This window comes from Rhinolophus sinicus, chromosome 16 (genome assembly GCF_057876585.1).
Source record: "Rhinolophus sinicus isolate RSI-liver-muscle chromosome 16, RSI-T2T, whole genome shotgun sequence".
Lineage (NCBI taxonomy): Eukaryota > Metazoa > Chordata > Mammalia > Chiroptera > Rhinolophidae > Rhinolophus > Rhinolophus sinicus.
In genome coordinates this window covers 8,692,501-8,707,663 of record NC_142516.1, presented here as the reverse complement: position 1 = coordinate 8,707,663, position 15,163 = coordinate 8,692,501, and the positions used below count along the sequence as shown (strand labels likewise).

The window sequence follows — 15,163 nt, the reverse complement described above, 5'->3', positions numbered from 1 at the left end:
GGTAAATTATATATTACAGGTGAGATGCTCCGAGAGAGAGTTTAGAACTGATGAAGCTCAGTAAAGACAGGTATGGCAGGAAAGCTTCACAGATGCAGAATACTAGATGGCCATAAAGGATGGTCAGGCTGGGCTTGGGTCTTTATTTACCTTCTCTGCTGCCATGAGACCTGGATTCCTCTAGTAGAATAGAACTGTTTATCCTCTTTTTATTAAGTACCTAGCTACTTATTTTTATTTACCTGCTAATGCCGTGTGATTTATTTTTTTCTTAGCAATCTTGATTAAATGACTTTTTTTTTTTTTTTGCAGTGTTTTATAGGGTGGGCTTTGCAACCACACAGATCAAGATTGAATTCAAGGGGCGGACAGGTGGCTCAGATGGTTACAGCGTGAGCTCTGGGCAACAGGGCTGCTGGTTCGATTCCCACATGGGCCAACGAGCTGCGCCATCCGCAACTAGAATGAAGTCAATGAGCTGCCACTCAGCTCCTGGGTGGTCAGATGGCTCAATTGGTTGGAGCGTGGGCTCTCAACCACAGGTGGTAGGTTTGACTCCTGCAAGGGATGGTGGGCTGCGCCCCCTGCAACTAACAATGGCAACTGGACTTGGAGCTGAGCTGCACCCTCCACAATTAAGATCGAAAGGACAAGTTGACTTGGAAAAGTCCCGGAAGTACACACTGTTCCCCGGTAAAGTCCTGTTCACCTTCCCCAATAAAATCTTAAAAAAAAAAAAGATTTCAATTCAAGGTCCAGTACTTATTAGATTTATAGTCTTGTGTAAATATCTTACCCTCTCTCATCCTGTTTTCCTATTTAATAATAATCTCACCTAGATAGGGCTGTGAGACTAAAATAAGATGAAATAAGGGGAACACAGAGCACAGTGTCCCACCTGAGAGAGTGCTCAGTGATGGCATCTGTTGTGACGATCACATTAATGATGGAAGTAATGGTGATGTTAATATAAACCCATGGAAAGGGATGGACATGAAATAGCCCTTACTTGGTTTTCACCACTTTGTCGCTGTTAACTTTACATGAATGTACACTCACCAAAAGTAAATTACATTTCCCTTGACTTTTTAATAATCACTGCCTTAGAAACAGTAAAGATGGATTCAGGTACTTAGGGAGGTTCTAGTCTATTATCTGTGAAGGCACCAACCATGTGACATATTGCTGAGGGGAGACAAGGCAACATCCTACATGAGAAACTGCCAAAGCACAAGAGATCTTGGAGCACGTGCAACCGTGTTTTCCCGAAAACAAGACCTAGCCGGACAATCAGCTCTAATGCGTCTTTTGGAGCAAAAATTAATATAAGACCCGGTTTTATATCGCTGGACAATCAGCTCTAATGCATCTTGTCTTATGTAATATAATATAAGACCGGGTCTTATAATATTTTTTGCTCCAAGAGACACATTAGAGCTGATTGTCCAGCTAGGTCTTATTTTCGGGGAAACACGGAATTAGCTGACACTGTTTACTGGGGCTTGGAAACCAATCTAAAAGAATTTATGTTTTAAATCAATGGCAGTTGTCAATGAGCCTGTGCGGGAATCCTTGCTAGGACCCTCTGCCTTTTATTGTAACTCATATTGATAATAACAGAAAGAAAAGCCTTCCAAGCAGAAGGTCAATCTAATCCAATCACTTAATGCAGAATCATGGTATCAAGTTTCCACATCATTGAATGACCACAGGTTTAAAGGTGTGTGCCATAGAATAGCTGTGGGTGTTAGACATTTAACAAGTTGCTTTATTCCTAATTGCTGGCATTTGCTTAACTGTTTTCTTAATTCTAATTCATGTTTTTATGTTCGTTTGTTTACATAGCCCATAGTTCCCAATTGCCTTTATTTGCTTAAGTGTTTCTTTAATTTTATTTACATTTTTATATGTTGCTTAGCTTACATACCTCAATGTTTGAAATGGACTAGAAATAACCATAAATCCCCATTGCTAATTAGCCTCATCTTCATGACTGATTAGTCAAGATTATGAGCCTAGAAGGAGGGCAAGGAGGAGCCTGATAGTGAATCATAGGATCGTTGAATTATAGAGCTAGAAGGAATTTAGGTCTTAAGGCATTTTTAAAGATAGAATGCCATGGTTTTAATCTTCAACGTTGGCGAATTCTGAAAGATTGGCTGCTTGTTCTTGCTCCTTTATGCAAAAATATATAAAGATTTAGTGACAGCTTTGAAAAAAACAAGAATTGAGAAAGACCAATCAATGATGGCTATGAGTAACTCATAATGGGGACTTGAAAGAAGAATCAGAAACTTGACTCATAAATGGAGAAGAGCAGGAATACTAATGACTATGAGGGGGGCTTCTTCTTTGGAGGTAACTCCAAGCAGAGTGGATTGTTTGGAACTCCCTCTCCAGCAGCTGTGCAGTTTGTAAAGATTTTAGCTTGCCTAACTGTAAGGTTAGCTATTAGCTTTGCAGTGGGGAGTATTTAAAAGTACACAAACATATGAAGGAAAGAACCTGGAACAGAGTAGCCTGCTTCATTCCAAGAATCCATCTGGCATGTAAAGAACTGCTTGTCCTACATTAAACCCTGCAGAGTAAGAACCATTTTTCATATTTCACACCACTATTTTTTGGTTTCAGGTAAGACAGCTTACTGAGTTTGGGGAAGGAACAAGAAGACACTCACAACCATCTAACCAGAGGATCCACATAGCGTGAGTTCGATGAATCTAAAATGGGGAAAACATGTTGAAGCCCTGATTGGGAAATCAACTTAAGAGAAAGCTCCCCAAATAATGAGAGACTTCAGTCATTTGTAAACAGAGTACAATGGAAGAAGAGGTGTTATACATATGAAAATCTGTGGCTGGAATCACCAGCATTAAATGACTCATGGTTGGGTAAGTTGATAAGTGAAAACCAGACTATCCCTAAATAAATCTATCTTTGTAATAAAGATCTCAGTTTTGCAGGTTGGTTTATCTGGAGGCAGCTAAAAGCAAACACTGTCAAAGGGGTAGTCCCTGGAATATCAGAAATTGCAAAGTGTGTAAAGGGTTGTAAAGCCTTGAATTAGTCCTGGAAGTCAGGCCCTTTCTCTCCTCTCATATCCACTTCCCTCTAACACAGTTCCATGTGCTCCCCTTTCAAGGGAAAGTGTATGGCAATCAGATCCGCTCAGCGCAGACTTCAAACATGCGGGACACCGGGTTCTTACCTGGTCAGTTCTTGAGGGACAGCACAAGGCCGGAGCGCGGGCGCCAAGTCGGAGCAGCGCCCTCTCGGTTACTATGGTGATCTCGGGAGGGGCGGGGCCACTACCCGCGGTGTCCCCGCCTCTGCCCAGGACCTTTCGAACGCTCCAATTGGGACAGCCCTTTCTTGCCTCTGTCCCACCCCATTCGGCTCCGATCGCCATGCGATTGGTCTGGGACAGGCGGCCAGGCACCCTGAGGGTACCACCTCCTGACGGGAAGAGCGGGAAAATGTATACCAGGCGCTGCGAGGCGTGAAGCTCACGGCGCTGCGAAGAAGCACATGGTTGGCTTTAGATCGAGTTGCCCTGTGTCCCATACACAACTCATCGCACCCATGACTGCTAACACTAGGGAGCAAGAGCCAGTGAGCGGTCACGTTTGTGGTCCAGGACGGCTCTTCCCAGGGGGCTAGGACGCGAGCAGGCGTGAAGACTCGGTGGCTCGGTCCCGGGCGCCCGGGATCGGAGGCCAGAGGGGGCGGGCCGAACTCGAGAGGCGGTGCCAGGGGCGGTGGCGGGAGGAGCAAGGCCCAATGAGCGCGCGTACCGCCCCCAGGGGCGGGGCGTGTAGAGGGCTCCCCCGCCCTCCCGCTCGCCCCCGCCCCTCCCCCCCGGGCGCCGGGGGCGCAGTGAGTGAGTGGCATTGGCAGCCTGTCAATCCCTCAGCCGAGCGGCCTTCGAGCCCGGTCCGCGGCGGCTGCTGGCAGGGTGCGCGGCTCCCGCAGTGGCGGCGGCGACTTCTCCCGCCCCATCAATCTGCTGTCCGCCCGGCGCGCGGGCCGCCGGGGCCCTCCATCGGGCTCTGCGCCCCCGCCGCGCCCGCCGGCCCGCTCCCAAACTTTCCTCCTCCGCCCCCCTCGCTCCCCTCAGGTCGCCCGCCGGCCTCCTCCTCCGCCGCCGCCCGCCGCCGCCGCTCCCTCCCCCGGGGCCGCCGGGGCTCGGATCCCGCCTGGCCGAGGCGGCGGAGGCGGCGGCGGCGGCGGCGGCGGCCGAGTGAAGGTAGTGCGCAGGCTGGCGCGGGGGGCGGCGGGCGTCCCGGCAACTCGGTCGGCGCTGAGGAGCAAGTTGCGCGGGGCCGCCCGGCGCGGCGCGCGGCGGCAAGGAGGCGGCGCGGCGGCCGCGTGAGGGCAGCGGGCGCCGCTGCCTCCGCCTCCGCCGCGGAGCCCGGCGCTTCCGCCCGCCGCTTATCCTCAGCCTCGGCGGCGGCGGCGGAAGCCGAAGCCGGGCGCCGGTCCGCACCGCCTCAGCCGCGGGCCCCGCCGGCCGGGCCGCCCCCTCCCCGCGCGGGCGGGGAGCGCGCGGCCGCTTCCCCCTCCCCCTCCCCCTCTTTCTTCTCCTCCCTCATCGCCGCCGCCGCCGCCGCCGCCTCAGCCTTCGCCTCAGCCGCCGCCGCCGCCCGCTCCCGCCCGCGCGCGGCGGGATGGACGATCAATCCAGGATGCTGCAGACTCTGGCCGGGGTGAACCTGGCCGGCCACTCGGTGCAGGGGGGCATGGCCCTGCCGCCTCCCCCGCACGGCCACGAAGGGGCGGACGGCGACGGCAGGAAGCAGGACATCGGCGACATCCTCCACCAGATCATGACCATCACCGACCAGAGCTTGGACGAGGCGCAAGCAAAGTTGGTGTCGTCTCATTAAGCATCTTTTGTGTGTGTGAGGGAGCCGGGTGCGCGGCCGGGTCCGAGCCGGGGGTGGCGCCCGGGGCAGGAGCCTCAGCCTCGGGCGGGGAACTTTCTCCGAAAACCGGCCGCCTGCCCGGGCCTCGCGGGGACTTGCCCCGCGCCCCTCGTCACGGGCGGGAGTCGGCAAAGTTGCTCTCGGGGCTCGGGACGGACTTGGCGCCGCGCGGATTTTGTGGTTTTCTCTCCCCGGCGGTCTGGCCCTTTGGCAGCCCGGCCCCCTCGCGCGGATTCAAACCTCCCGCCTGGACCCCAGTGCAAGCCGCCCAGAGAGGGCCCCGGGTCGCACCTGAGGGAAGTGCAACTTTCTCCTCGGGCCGGGAGTCCCGGCGCGGGGCTCCACTTGGCCGCTGGAAGACTTCGCGGTGCGGGTGGCTGCCCCAGCTCCCGCGCGGGGCGATGGGCGGTGCCCTGGTGGGGCCGAGTGCGGGCGGCCAAGTTCTTGGGGAGGGGAGGGCGGCCTTGCAAACTTTGCCGAGCTGTCACCGCACGCTGGCCGCTGTCGGCCCGCTGCCCGCGCCGCGCCGGCTCCCCCTGCGGTGGTCGGACGCGGAAGCCCCTCCGCGTCATCCCCGCCCGCGGGTCGTCGCCGCCTGCCCCGGTGTCGAGGTTCCCCGCGCGGGTTCGCGCCCTGCGGTCGCCGAGGCTGCTGCCTGTGGGGCAGATGGGTCGCGCTTGTTTCGGGCTGGAGCTTGAGCCGCCGGAGCTTCCCGGCTGTCGCTCACTAGTCAACTTGAGTTTCTGTTGATTTGCCAGGGTTCAAAAGAGCCTTCCCAAATCGGGGCCGGAATTAAATCTTAGGTCTAACTTAAAGGAAGGCGCCATATTATTCCATAGGTGATGCTAATACCTTTGTGTTTTGCTATTTGTTTTTTAGGAAACATGCCCTGAACTGTCACAGAATGAAACCCGCGCTCTTCAGCGTCCTGTGTGAGATCAAAGAGAAAACAGGTAAGACGCTGCGCCCCGCAGTGGGCCTGGAGACTCCCGAGGTGGGGTCGGAGCTACTCCTTCGACTCTCCAGTTGAGAGCTGCTGCTTTTGGGCACCGCCATCTTTGATCATTCTCTCCTTCCCACCTCCTGATCTTGAGGAAAAAAACTGCAATAAATCTGGAGTCGATTTCTCAATTCCGCTCCTGGTGTAAAATGAAGTGTAGATGCGGACGGGGCTGGGTCGCTGTCCCCAGGCGGCCACCCCTGGCTGCAGGCGGGGAGGGGACCCGGAGCACCAGCCGCCCTCTCCCGCTCCTTTCGCCTTGTTTGTATGTCAGTTTTTAAAAGGAGCAACGGGAGACTGAATGCCGGGGACCGAGTCCCCGGGAGAAGCATCGCCCGAACTTTTAGTTGGACAGCCTTAAGCGTCAGCTCCACAGATAGAAGAATAGATGCAATTGAACAGACTCCAGTGGCATGTTTGAATTAATGTTTTAGTTGGGAAGATTACTTTTAAGAATCGAGGAAGGGTAATGATGCGTTTAGGTATATGCAATGTATTACATCTATTAATACTTTCAGTAAATTTTATGCTTGAAGTCATTACATTGTAAATATGGTTAATATATTTCATAAAGGAGAAAAAGGTTCATAGATGCAGGTTAAACAATTTTTGAAGTATTCAAGGCAGTGAATTTATGAGAAGACAGCTTCTGCAGAAGTGCTGGAATGAAAACTACAAGTACATATTAGATAGATTTCCGGCAATTCATTTCAATTTAATTTTCTTGTTAGACTTTTTAAAATTAAAAATATTTTAGTGTTGAGGTGACAGTAGTGACTCAGGTGGGATTAGAGATTTAATCTAGATGTTTTAGTTAGTATTTGGTATTATCTGCCCTGTATGTGGCAAACAAGTACATTAAACAAGCTTTACTGTTGATTTTTTTGGTGTGTGTTGGCTATACAGTATTATAAAGTTGCCATTTTTTAAGTTGAGGCAGAGAAAGTTAAAAGTCCAGGATGTAACAGTATCCAAGTGATACTATTTAAGAGGTTAACTGTGATTGTGTTTAAATTGAGTGTACAAATAATAGCGCACTGCATATAATTGTTAGTTGGTAGGAGAGTTACCCTTCTTTTAAACACATTTTTTACTGTGCAATGCTATTTTGATCCTAAAAGTAATCAAGAAAAGATGATGGGTTATTGCTGTTAAAATACATGCTAAAAACATAATTAACAGCAAATACTGAAAGCCTTAAAGAGTACTTTTTCTGCTTTTCATTCATATAGTATGCATGGTTTCCTAATGGTGAGTGGTTCTTTTTAAGATGCATTTTATATTTTGTAAGCCACAGGCATTTTAGATTACTAACTTTTACTCTGTGTTGATTTTTAGCTACCTTTAGAAAGCATTGTGATTTAAAACGGTAGATAATTTTTATCTGACTATAAAATAAGACATTAAGCATTAAATTTTAAAGATTCTTAGTTTAGAAGCCTAAAAGTGCGTAATTCTTAGTAAATTATATTGCTTAATGTCCAAGGATTTTCTTGCTATCAAGGCTCCACTTCAGTTTCTGCTGACAGCTAAGCACTGGGGTATTGACTATGTTGTGAATATTAAGATTGATTCCACTTTATACGGCGTTATATTACTAGGGAGAGGGGATTGATAATCTTCCCCGCACCCCCTTCTCATGATTTGTATTTATTTTTTTGCCTTTTTAAAGTTTAGGCCTAGCCAGCTTGAGAATCAAACCCAGCAAACTGCTTTTCTTGTTTAGACATTTAGCAGCAGGCAGAATTCAATTAGGAAGCATAAGTCCTCTAGTTGCTTATTTGCACAAGACTTAGACCATTCTGAAAGGAAAGTGTAGTGAACCTCATGTCAAAGGTGAGTTTCGAAAAAGAAACAAGTCTTTTTGAGTCTGGGATTACTGGCAGAGAGCTTTGGTAGGGCTCTTGCTAGTTAAGAAGCAAAAGGTAGCTGACAAAGGAAATTTTTGTGTTTTGAAATTTGTTTCTGAGGCTTTTAGTGATAACTTGTAAATTAGATCCCCTTTTTGCGCTTTGGCCAGCGGATCCAAGTTTGCATGTTATCTCTTTTGTAAAAAGCCAACAGCTGACAAAGAGTAAAGGCGGCTGTCTGGGCAGAGGCATCTTCCTGCCAGCCTCTCTAAGCTAGAGAGGGATGGGATTTAAGTACCGAATGATTGATGGGGGTGAAGCTCTTTCTCTCCCCTGCTTTCTCCCCTACTACCCATAGCTCCACCTCGCCCTCCAAAACTAGTCTTAGGAGGAGACAGGGACTAGTCTTAGAAGGAGACAGGGACGCTGGACCCGGAATCCTTGATTTGAAATAAAACAGCTGTGTAGACATTAGTGTTAGCAAAGCAAAGAAAGCAGGGCAGCAAATTCCAGCCCCCCTCCCCCCAATCTGTTCCCACAGTCATGCTTTGGAAACATCATGAACTTGTAAACTAAGCATTGTAGAATATATGTATATTGTATAATGCTTTTTCTTTAGGTCATTTTATTTAATCTAATAATATAGTATCCAAACATTAATTGTCTGTAATCTAGAAAAAGTTTACCTAGTCATTCATAATAGAAACCTAGAACATTATGTGATGACTCTATTCTGCATAATGGTGGGGTAGAGGGTTGACTAGTGGGGAGGTGGGGGGGATTGTCACTTCAATGGATAATGTCATTTCAGTTGTACTTCTTCTAAAATACGGCAAAATCACTTTAGAAAAATTCCATGTATTTGTAGGTCTTCCAGTCGATTTTGAGGTATCTGATCGGGCAGTGAACACTGCCAGTTCTGATTGTACATGAAGGATTTAGTTTGGAAAACATCTTTTTTTTCCCTACTACCAGATATGAAAAGGTGTTTTTCCCTTCTGACAGATAAATGGGTTAATCTACCACAATTATTTTCTTGTTCAGAGGTAGGGAAAGTATACTTTTACTATGGGATGCTTGCTTTTTCTTGAAAATGCATTCTTTTGTAAAATTCATCATACAATTATTTTGGGGCAGAAACGTCGGTCATTGTTGAATTGTGATATTTATGCATTTTGAAAGCAAATGAAAAGTTATAGGCTTTATAATTAAGACATTTGTGCATTTTAAACTAAGTAAGCAACCAGTGAGAAAATTATGTTTTTTTCTCTTGATTTTTTTTTTTTTTAGCCATATTCTATCATGTACTTTATTAAATAAACCTGATGCTATGAGAGCTCATGTACATACTTCTTTTGGTGCATTCCCTCACATCTTTTTGGCCACCTTAACATTGATTGTTGAAGTATTTTCTAAATTCCTTAATTACGACAGTTCAAATGAAGGAAATGGTGCTTTTTGAGAAAAAAATGTATTTAAAAACATTTTAATGAAAATCCAGTGTTTAATATATAATCTGAATCATATTGTGAAAAAATGTTGCGTATTTATAAAAAAAAATCAACACAACCTTTTCCCTTCTTTAAACGGTAGGTTAAATAAAATATTCCATGTTGATAGCTGCCAACCAAACTCTGATTTATTGCCACCACAAACCCTAAATAGCGTTCATTTACTAGTAATGTCTAATGGCATACATGATGGTTTGCCAGATTTGTGGCCTTTGTGAGGCTTATAAGCAGGACTGACTTGGGAAGATCATAAAACTTAATGAACTTCTCTACTGCAGGAGGTGTCCGCAGGGGAAGAGAAAGGCCTGCTTGGCTGGTTGGGCTGGTTGAAGTATTTTTTATGTTTAAGGAGAAGAAAATGGCTATTTAAAATGCTTTACTTTTAAAGGAACCCTCCATAAAAAGAGTCATGAGAATTTTGGATATCAAAAGTAGATTAAGAATGTAGCTTGTGAGGTTTTATATGCATTTAGAATACGATTTATATGATTAAACCTTTTACCTTTGCTGTTATAAGTTTGACTGGCTTTCAGAGGGACAAGGTAGTGCTCTGTCACCTTTCAATTTAATTCTGACCCTAAAGGTTTAGAGACTCATTGGAGTCTTCTTTTCTCTGGTCTGTTTTCTTTTATTTATGATTCAATATTAAAATTTGTTCACTTTTCTTTGTATAGTGCCATGTAATTCTTTAATTCCCAGTATTTAAAAACCAAATATTCCATCAAGAGAAAATTTAACAAGAAAAATGAAAGTTGTTGTATGTGAGTCTAAATGTTATTATATATATTACATATATTCTTTTAGGTTGCTCTTTCAATATTTCCAATATAATTATCATTATTTGTTCCATAGTTTTAAAAACAAATGCACTGTTCCATACACGATTAATTTTGTGTTTTAATGAACTTATTTTCTAGTTTTAAAAAATGTCTTATGGACAACTTCAAATATAAAACGTAGAGTGAAGAGAGAAACTTGAACCCCCATGAACTCATCCCCCACCTTCAGCAGTTAGCAACATTTGGCCAATCTCGTTTTCTCTGAAACTCCCACCCTTTTACAATTATTTTGAAGCATGTTTTAATGGACCTTCAGCAGTTCAAATTTCATTTCAATTTTAGACATGGCTCATTTACATTGGAAATATTAAATGATTAAACAACAAAAAATACAGTGTATCTTGGAAATATTATAAATTATATTTCTTTATTACAAAATTTTCCTTAATGCAATTTAAGAATATTTTTATCAATTTTTTTCTATTTTTGTAAGTTTGTATAACTTACTGGAGCTTTTTTAGGAGGTTTTGAGGGAGGATGTAAAATAATGATGTTTTTCTAACTTTCTTTACTCTTCCTCTCCCATCCTTTCCCATTAGATAATACATGCAATATATTTGTAGAAAACCTAGCAAAAAATCTACCATACTGTTTTAGAATGATTATCTTAAAAATATGGAGCTGTCTTCTAACCCTTTATTTTCCTCAATAAAAATACTGAATTCTTTTGTTCCTCAGTTTTAGTGGACTTCATTTTATAATAGATTTGTGTAGTTTTGGTATTTTATTTGGGAGCTTACTACATTATTATATTAATTTCATAATTTACTCCAAATCAGAAGTATAGCAAAGGAAGTAGCAAAGGAAGCCCTTACTTGCCCCAAAGAAGCACACTGGTTCATTGGCTTTCATAAAATATGTTTGTGTACATTTTTCATACTATGATCCTTTTCCTTTAATTTCGCTTGTACTTTTGGATTTCATTTTGTAACTTTTGTTAAAGGCTACTTCCAAGACAGATTTAACATCTTAATTTGGATTATTTAAATTTTGCTACTTTATGGTGGCACTGCATAGGATGAAGTTATATGAAGTATAGCTATAAAGAATTGAAACTGCCTTTCATGAACCGCACCCTAAATCAGTCATCACTTTTATACTCATGCCATTGAGGTATCTATTCAGAATAAATACTTAATACATCAGTACCAACACATCAAGTTAAATAAGGATTTTTAGACTCTTTCCTCTATTTGTGTACATGTGAACATCTTTAGGTATTTATTCTTTCAGTATTGACACTACGAGAATAATGTTTTATTTGTTTTCTCAGCAGGCTTGTGTTTTAGCCATTTATCAGTGTGATCAGCATGATTTAGGTAGTAACTGACTAACAAAGCTTGCACACACCCCCCTCCCATGTTGACCTTTTCAAGCGTTTGCTCTACTTCAGTAGGCCATTTGAGTCTTTAAGTATGAAGAGAGTAAATAATTTACATCACTATGTAGTGTAAAGTGGTCATTTTTTTCAGACCTGACTATCAGATTTTTCAGTTATAGAAGTTAATCAAACAAATTGCTATCACAGCTAGATGGTAGTGTTATATATAACAAATAAATTGTGAGTAATGCTTGAATGGGCCACTGAAAAAATAAACCTTTTTATGCCTTCAGATGTAGAACATACTCGAAAATAAATTTCATTAATCTTTAACACTTGATTCTAATTATCCCCTTTGTAGGCAGAATAGTAACCAGAATCTCTTCTTTATTATTTTTTTATGGACATATTCCATAAATACAATATGTTTGTAGTTTTGGATGGTAACACTAGTTCTCTTTGGTACTAAATTTGAGTGTCTAACCAAAAATTGGTGTGACAGAATGTGTTAAGTTGAATTGGCGTAACATTTTTTTGTTTTTTGACTGACTGTACAAGATAGTAACTGATTAGGACTGGAAACAATTAAAAACAATTATAAAAATAATTGTTAAAAAAGTTTTGTACTTCTCGTTTTCTTCAATTTAAGTGCTTTAAAAATGTTAAGCTGTTTTGAACAATAACCCTTTTTGTGTGATCATATTAATGAGGACTTGGTATACATTGTAATCCTTTTAATGCTGATGATTCCTCACAATGTTTAAACCATTATTTGGGAGACTCAACATATGTTATGGCAAAATGATTTTTTTGTTTGTTTTGCTTTATGGGATACATCAGTTTTCAAAGCAAATTTCTTAGGCATCAGAGTCCAGCAGGTGGCTTTTTACATTAAAAAATTCATAAATTTTAAAATCCCATAAAATTTTATTTCAAATTCAAATTAACTAATTGAGAATGTCAACATTTCCACTGTCTCTATATTAACATTTATAATAGAACAAATGGTTGCATATAGAAATTATCTGCAACATAATCTAAATTAAGATTCTAAACAGGCATTACAGATGCTGGTAACTTTGGCAATTATCATTTTGTTTGGTGAACAGTAGTAAAACAGTGTGCGGTAAAAGTGTTTAGAGAGAGAGGATAAATAAATTGAACAGTTTTGCAATGCAAAGTGGTTTGTGGTGTTTTTGAGGATTTCTTGGCTCTCTCTTAACTGCTATTGTGAGCCTGGAGCAGATTTCCCCATTGCTAATGCCCTAGAAGTATTAATTCACTTTGATATGCTAATTAGAGGGCATTATGCAAGAAATGAGATTAAGTGGCAGCATGAAGCCATTTGCCTGTCAGTAAATTGAGAGCTTTAGCATCAGGAGGAGCTTTGTTTTTTTTGTGTTTTTTTTTTGAGTTTCTCTTGGTTTTGCATATAAATAAAATTGATTGAAAGGTCTAGAGAAGCTTCTAGAACATTGGTGGTTCCCCCCCCATGATTATTTAAACGTAACGTTACAGAATTTTTCTGAATACTAATTGACCTAATTGGAGATACGAATATGAAGTTTTCATTGTGCTCTTTATATATGCAAGTTTACCAAGAATTTTGTGTCATCTAGTCTTTTTTTTCCTAAAGCCTAATTTCAGTAACATGGTTAGTGAACTGTTATCAACCTCTTTTCAGAAGTGCAAACTTCCGAGTGTGCGTGTGCACCAGTGTCTTCACTAAACTGAACTTCACAAGAATGTTTTCTTCACTAGGAAAAGAAGAAAGAAGTTGAATTGGGCTTCAGGAAACTATCTTCTAAATGAGCACTGAGACTGACTTCAATACCTAAAAACTGAAACAATTAGAATTAATAGTTAAACTCTGTCCCAACCTGTGGGATTTATTTTTCAACATATATCTGTTGTGTAAGATTACCATATTATTTGATTTTCATGTTGAAGACAAATTTCATACTTGATTCTGATTTTGCTGACTTTTGTGGTTTAAGTCAAGGCCTTTGATTTTTCTCTCTATAAAACAACTATGTGATTTTATATATTTTGTGGGGAAATGCAAGAGTGGTGGACCGGGAGGAGGATAGAACTCGGCCTGTAAAAAAATTACAGTTTCCTCAAACATGGAACTTCTACCTGTGTAAACCATTGCTAAGGTAGAATTGCAAAACCCTGGCCTAACTACACTTCAGTGTGGTTAGATAGGTTAGATAGGAATGAGTTTGGATAAAGCATTCATCTTGAGGCTTGGTTCTAGTGTCTGAATTCCACCACTGTCTGACTCTAGACCCAACAAACCATAACTTCTCTTCAGAGCCATATGGATTATTTAGTCACCACAGCTGCCATGCATACTCACTACCAAGGCTGGCATCTCCTCGGTGTGCGTGTGTGGTGCCTGTTAATGGTAATGGGAGTTAGGAATGTGCACACAGAGCACGATGAGAGTCTCTCCTGAGACAAAAGTCCTGATTACATTTCTCAGTGAGGAGGACTTCGTGTACCCACACATTAGCTGCTCTTCTAAATGAAATACTTGGTTACTTTGCATTCTCATTCCCTTCTCAGACTCCCTGAACTATTTAAATCAATGAATCCTCATTAGTCTCTGATTACTTGCAAAATTTCATTTAAAACATATGAAGTTATTTTTGATTGAAATGGGAACAAAAAGCTTTTGAAATTGCGTATTATTTTTTAGGCAAAAGGTTTCTACAGGCTTTCAGACGCACTAATAAGCCTTGTAAATAGGAATTTAAAATAATTATTGGGTGGGACTTCTGAAATACTTGAGTGGCATTAGATGGGTAAATCATTGCATTTTAAAATATATGTATTATATATATGTGTGTGTGTGTATGTATATAACGTACATAAGTGAAATGGCAAGTTTATATGTGCATATTATGTAGAAACCTACTAACCAAGTATTCTCAAATGAGGAAGAATTGACTTAGGTGGTCTCACAAGTTTCTTTTCTCCCCTTCTTTAAAAAAAAAAAAAACAACACCAAAAAACAAACAAAAAAAACCCCCAAAAAACCTAAGGATGAAGGTAGTTGGAATTCATAGTCAGATATATCATTTTCAACTTGGAATAGGAACTAGAACAGGAAATTGATTTTATATTTATTATGAAAGCAAGAACTCTGCCACCAACTGACAGCCATCCATGTTTTAGTTTTGTGATAATTGTTCACACACATTACTCTGGAGTTGCCTCAGATTATTTATAATGTTGATTGGGAGTGTTGGTCCATGAAAAGGTATGTGTATAATGAATATCTTTAATTAAACCAAGTAATAATTGGAATGTTTTATTTTTCTTTTACATTGGATCTTGGGTCTAGGATTAACTGTCAGTACTGGTAAGAACAAGTTACAGTAGATTGTGCAATGATTTCTCTGGCTTCATGGATATATTTATTACTATTTTTGAACAAATTATACTAACATGAAAAGTTGTGTTTGAAATGATTGTGTGGTAGATAAGGCGATACATTACAGGAATGGTTGGGTTTATGGAGCTTTATGTAGAGGTTTTCTCAGAAATTATAGCACAGGGCTGTCACTATAAAACCCAGTGATACAGTTGGTAATAACATACAGTGAAGATATTTTTAGATTTTTTCACTTGTTATTCAAATAAGTGAGAACCCTCTAGTTTTTCTCGTCGTATTTCTTTTTTGGAATAAGTAGAGGAAAAAAATGAAGG

General features: G+C 42.1%; 1 protein-coding gene across 2 annotated transcripts in view; it reads left to right on the top strand.

The window, feature by feature from the left end:
* Window positions 1-4,410: 4,410 nt before the first annotated feature.
* The window catches only part of PBX3 (PBX homeobox 3), a 193,622-nt gene continuing 182,869 nt past the window's right edge, over window positions 4,411-15,163 (top strand). The window contains exons 1-2 of one of the 2 annotated variants that reach the window (XM_019728593.2): window positions 4,411-4,867; window positions 5,805-5,878. In XM_019728593.2, the coding sequence (XP_019584152.1) occupies window positions 4,668-4,867; window positions 5,805-5,878 (274 nt within the window). In that variant the 5' untranslated portion in view covers window positions 4,411-4,667. The remainder of the gene's footprint in view (window positions 4,868-5,804; window positions 5,879-15,163) is intronic. The other variant, XM_019728591.2, reaches the window with a different exon arrangement.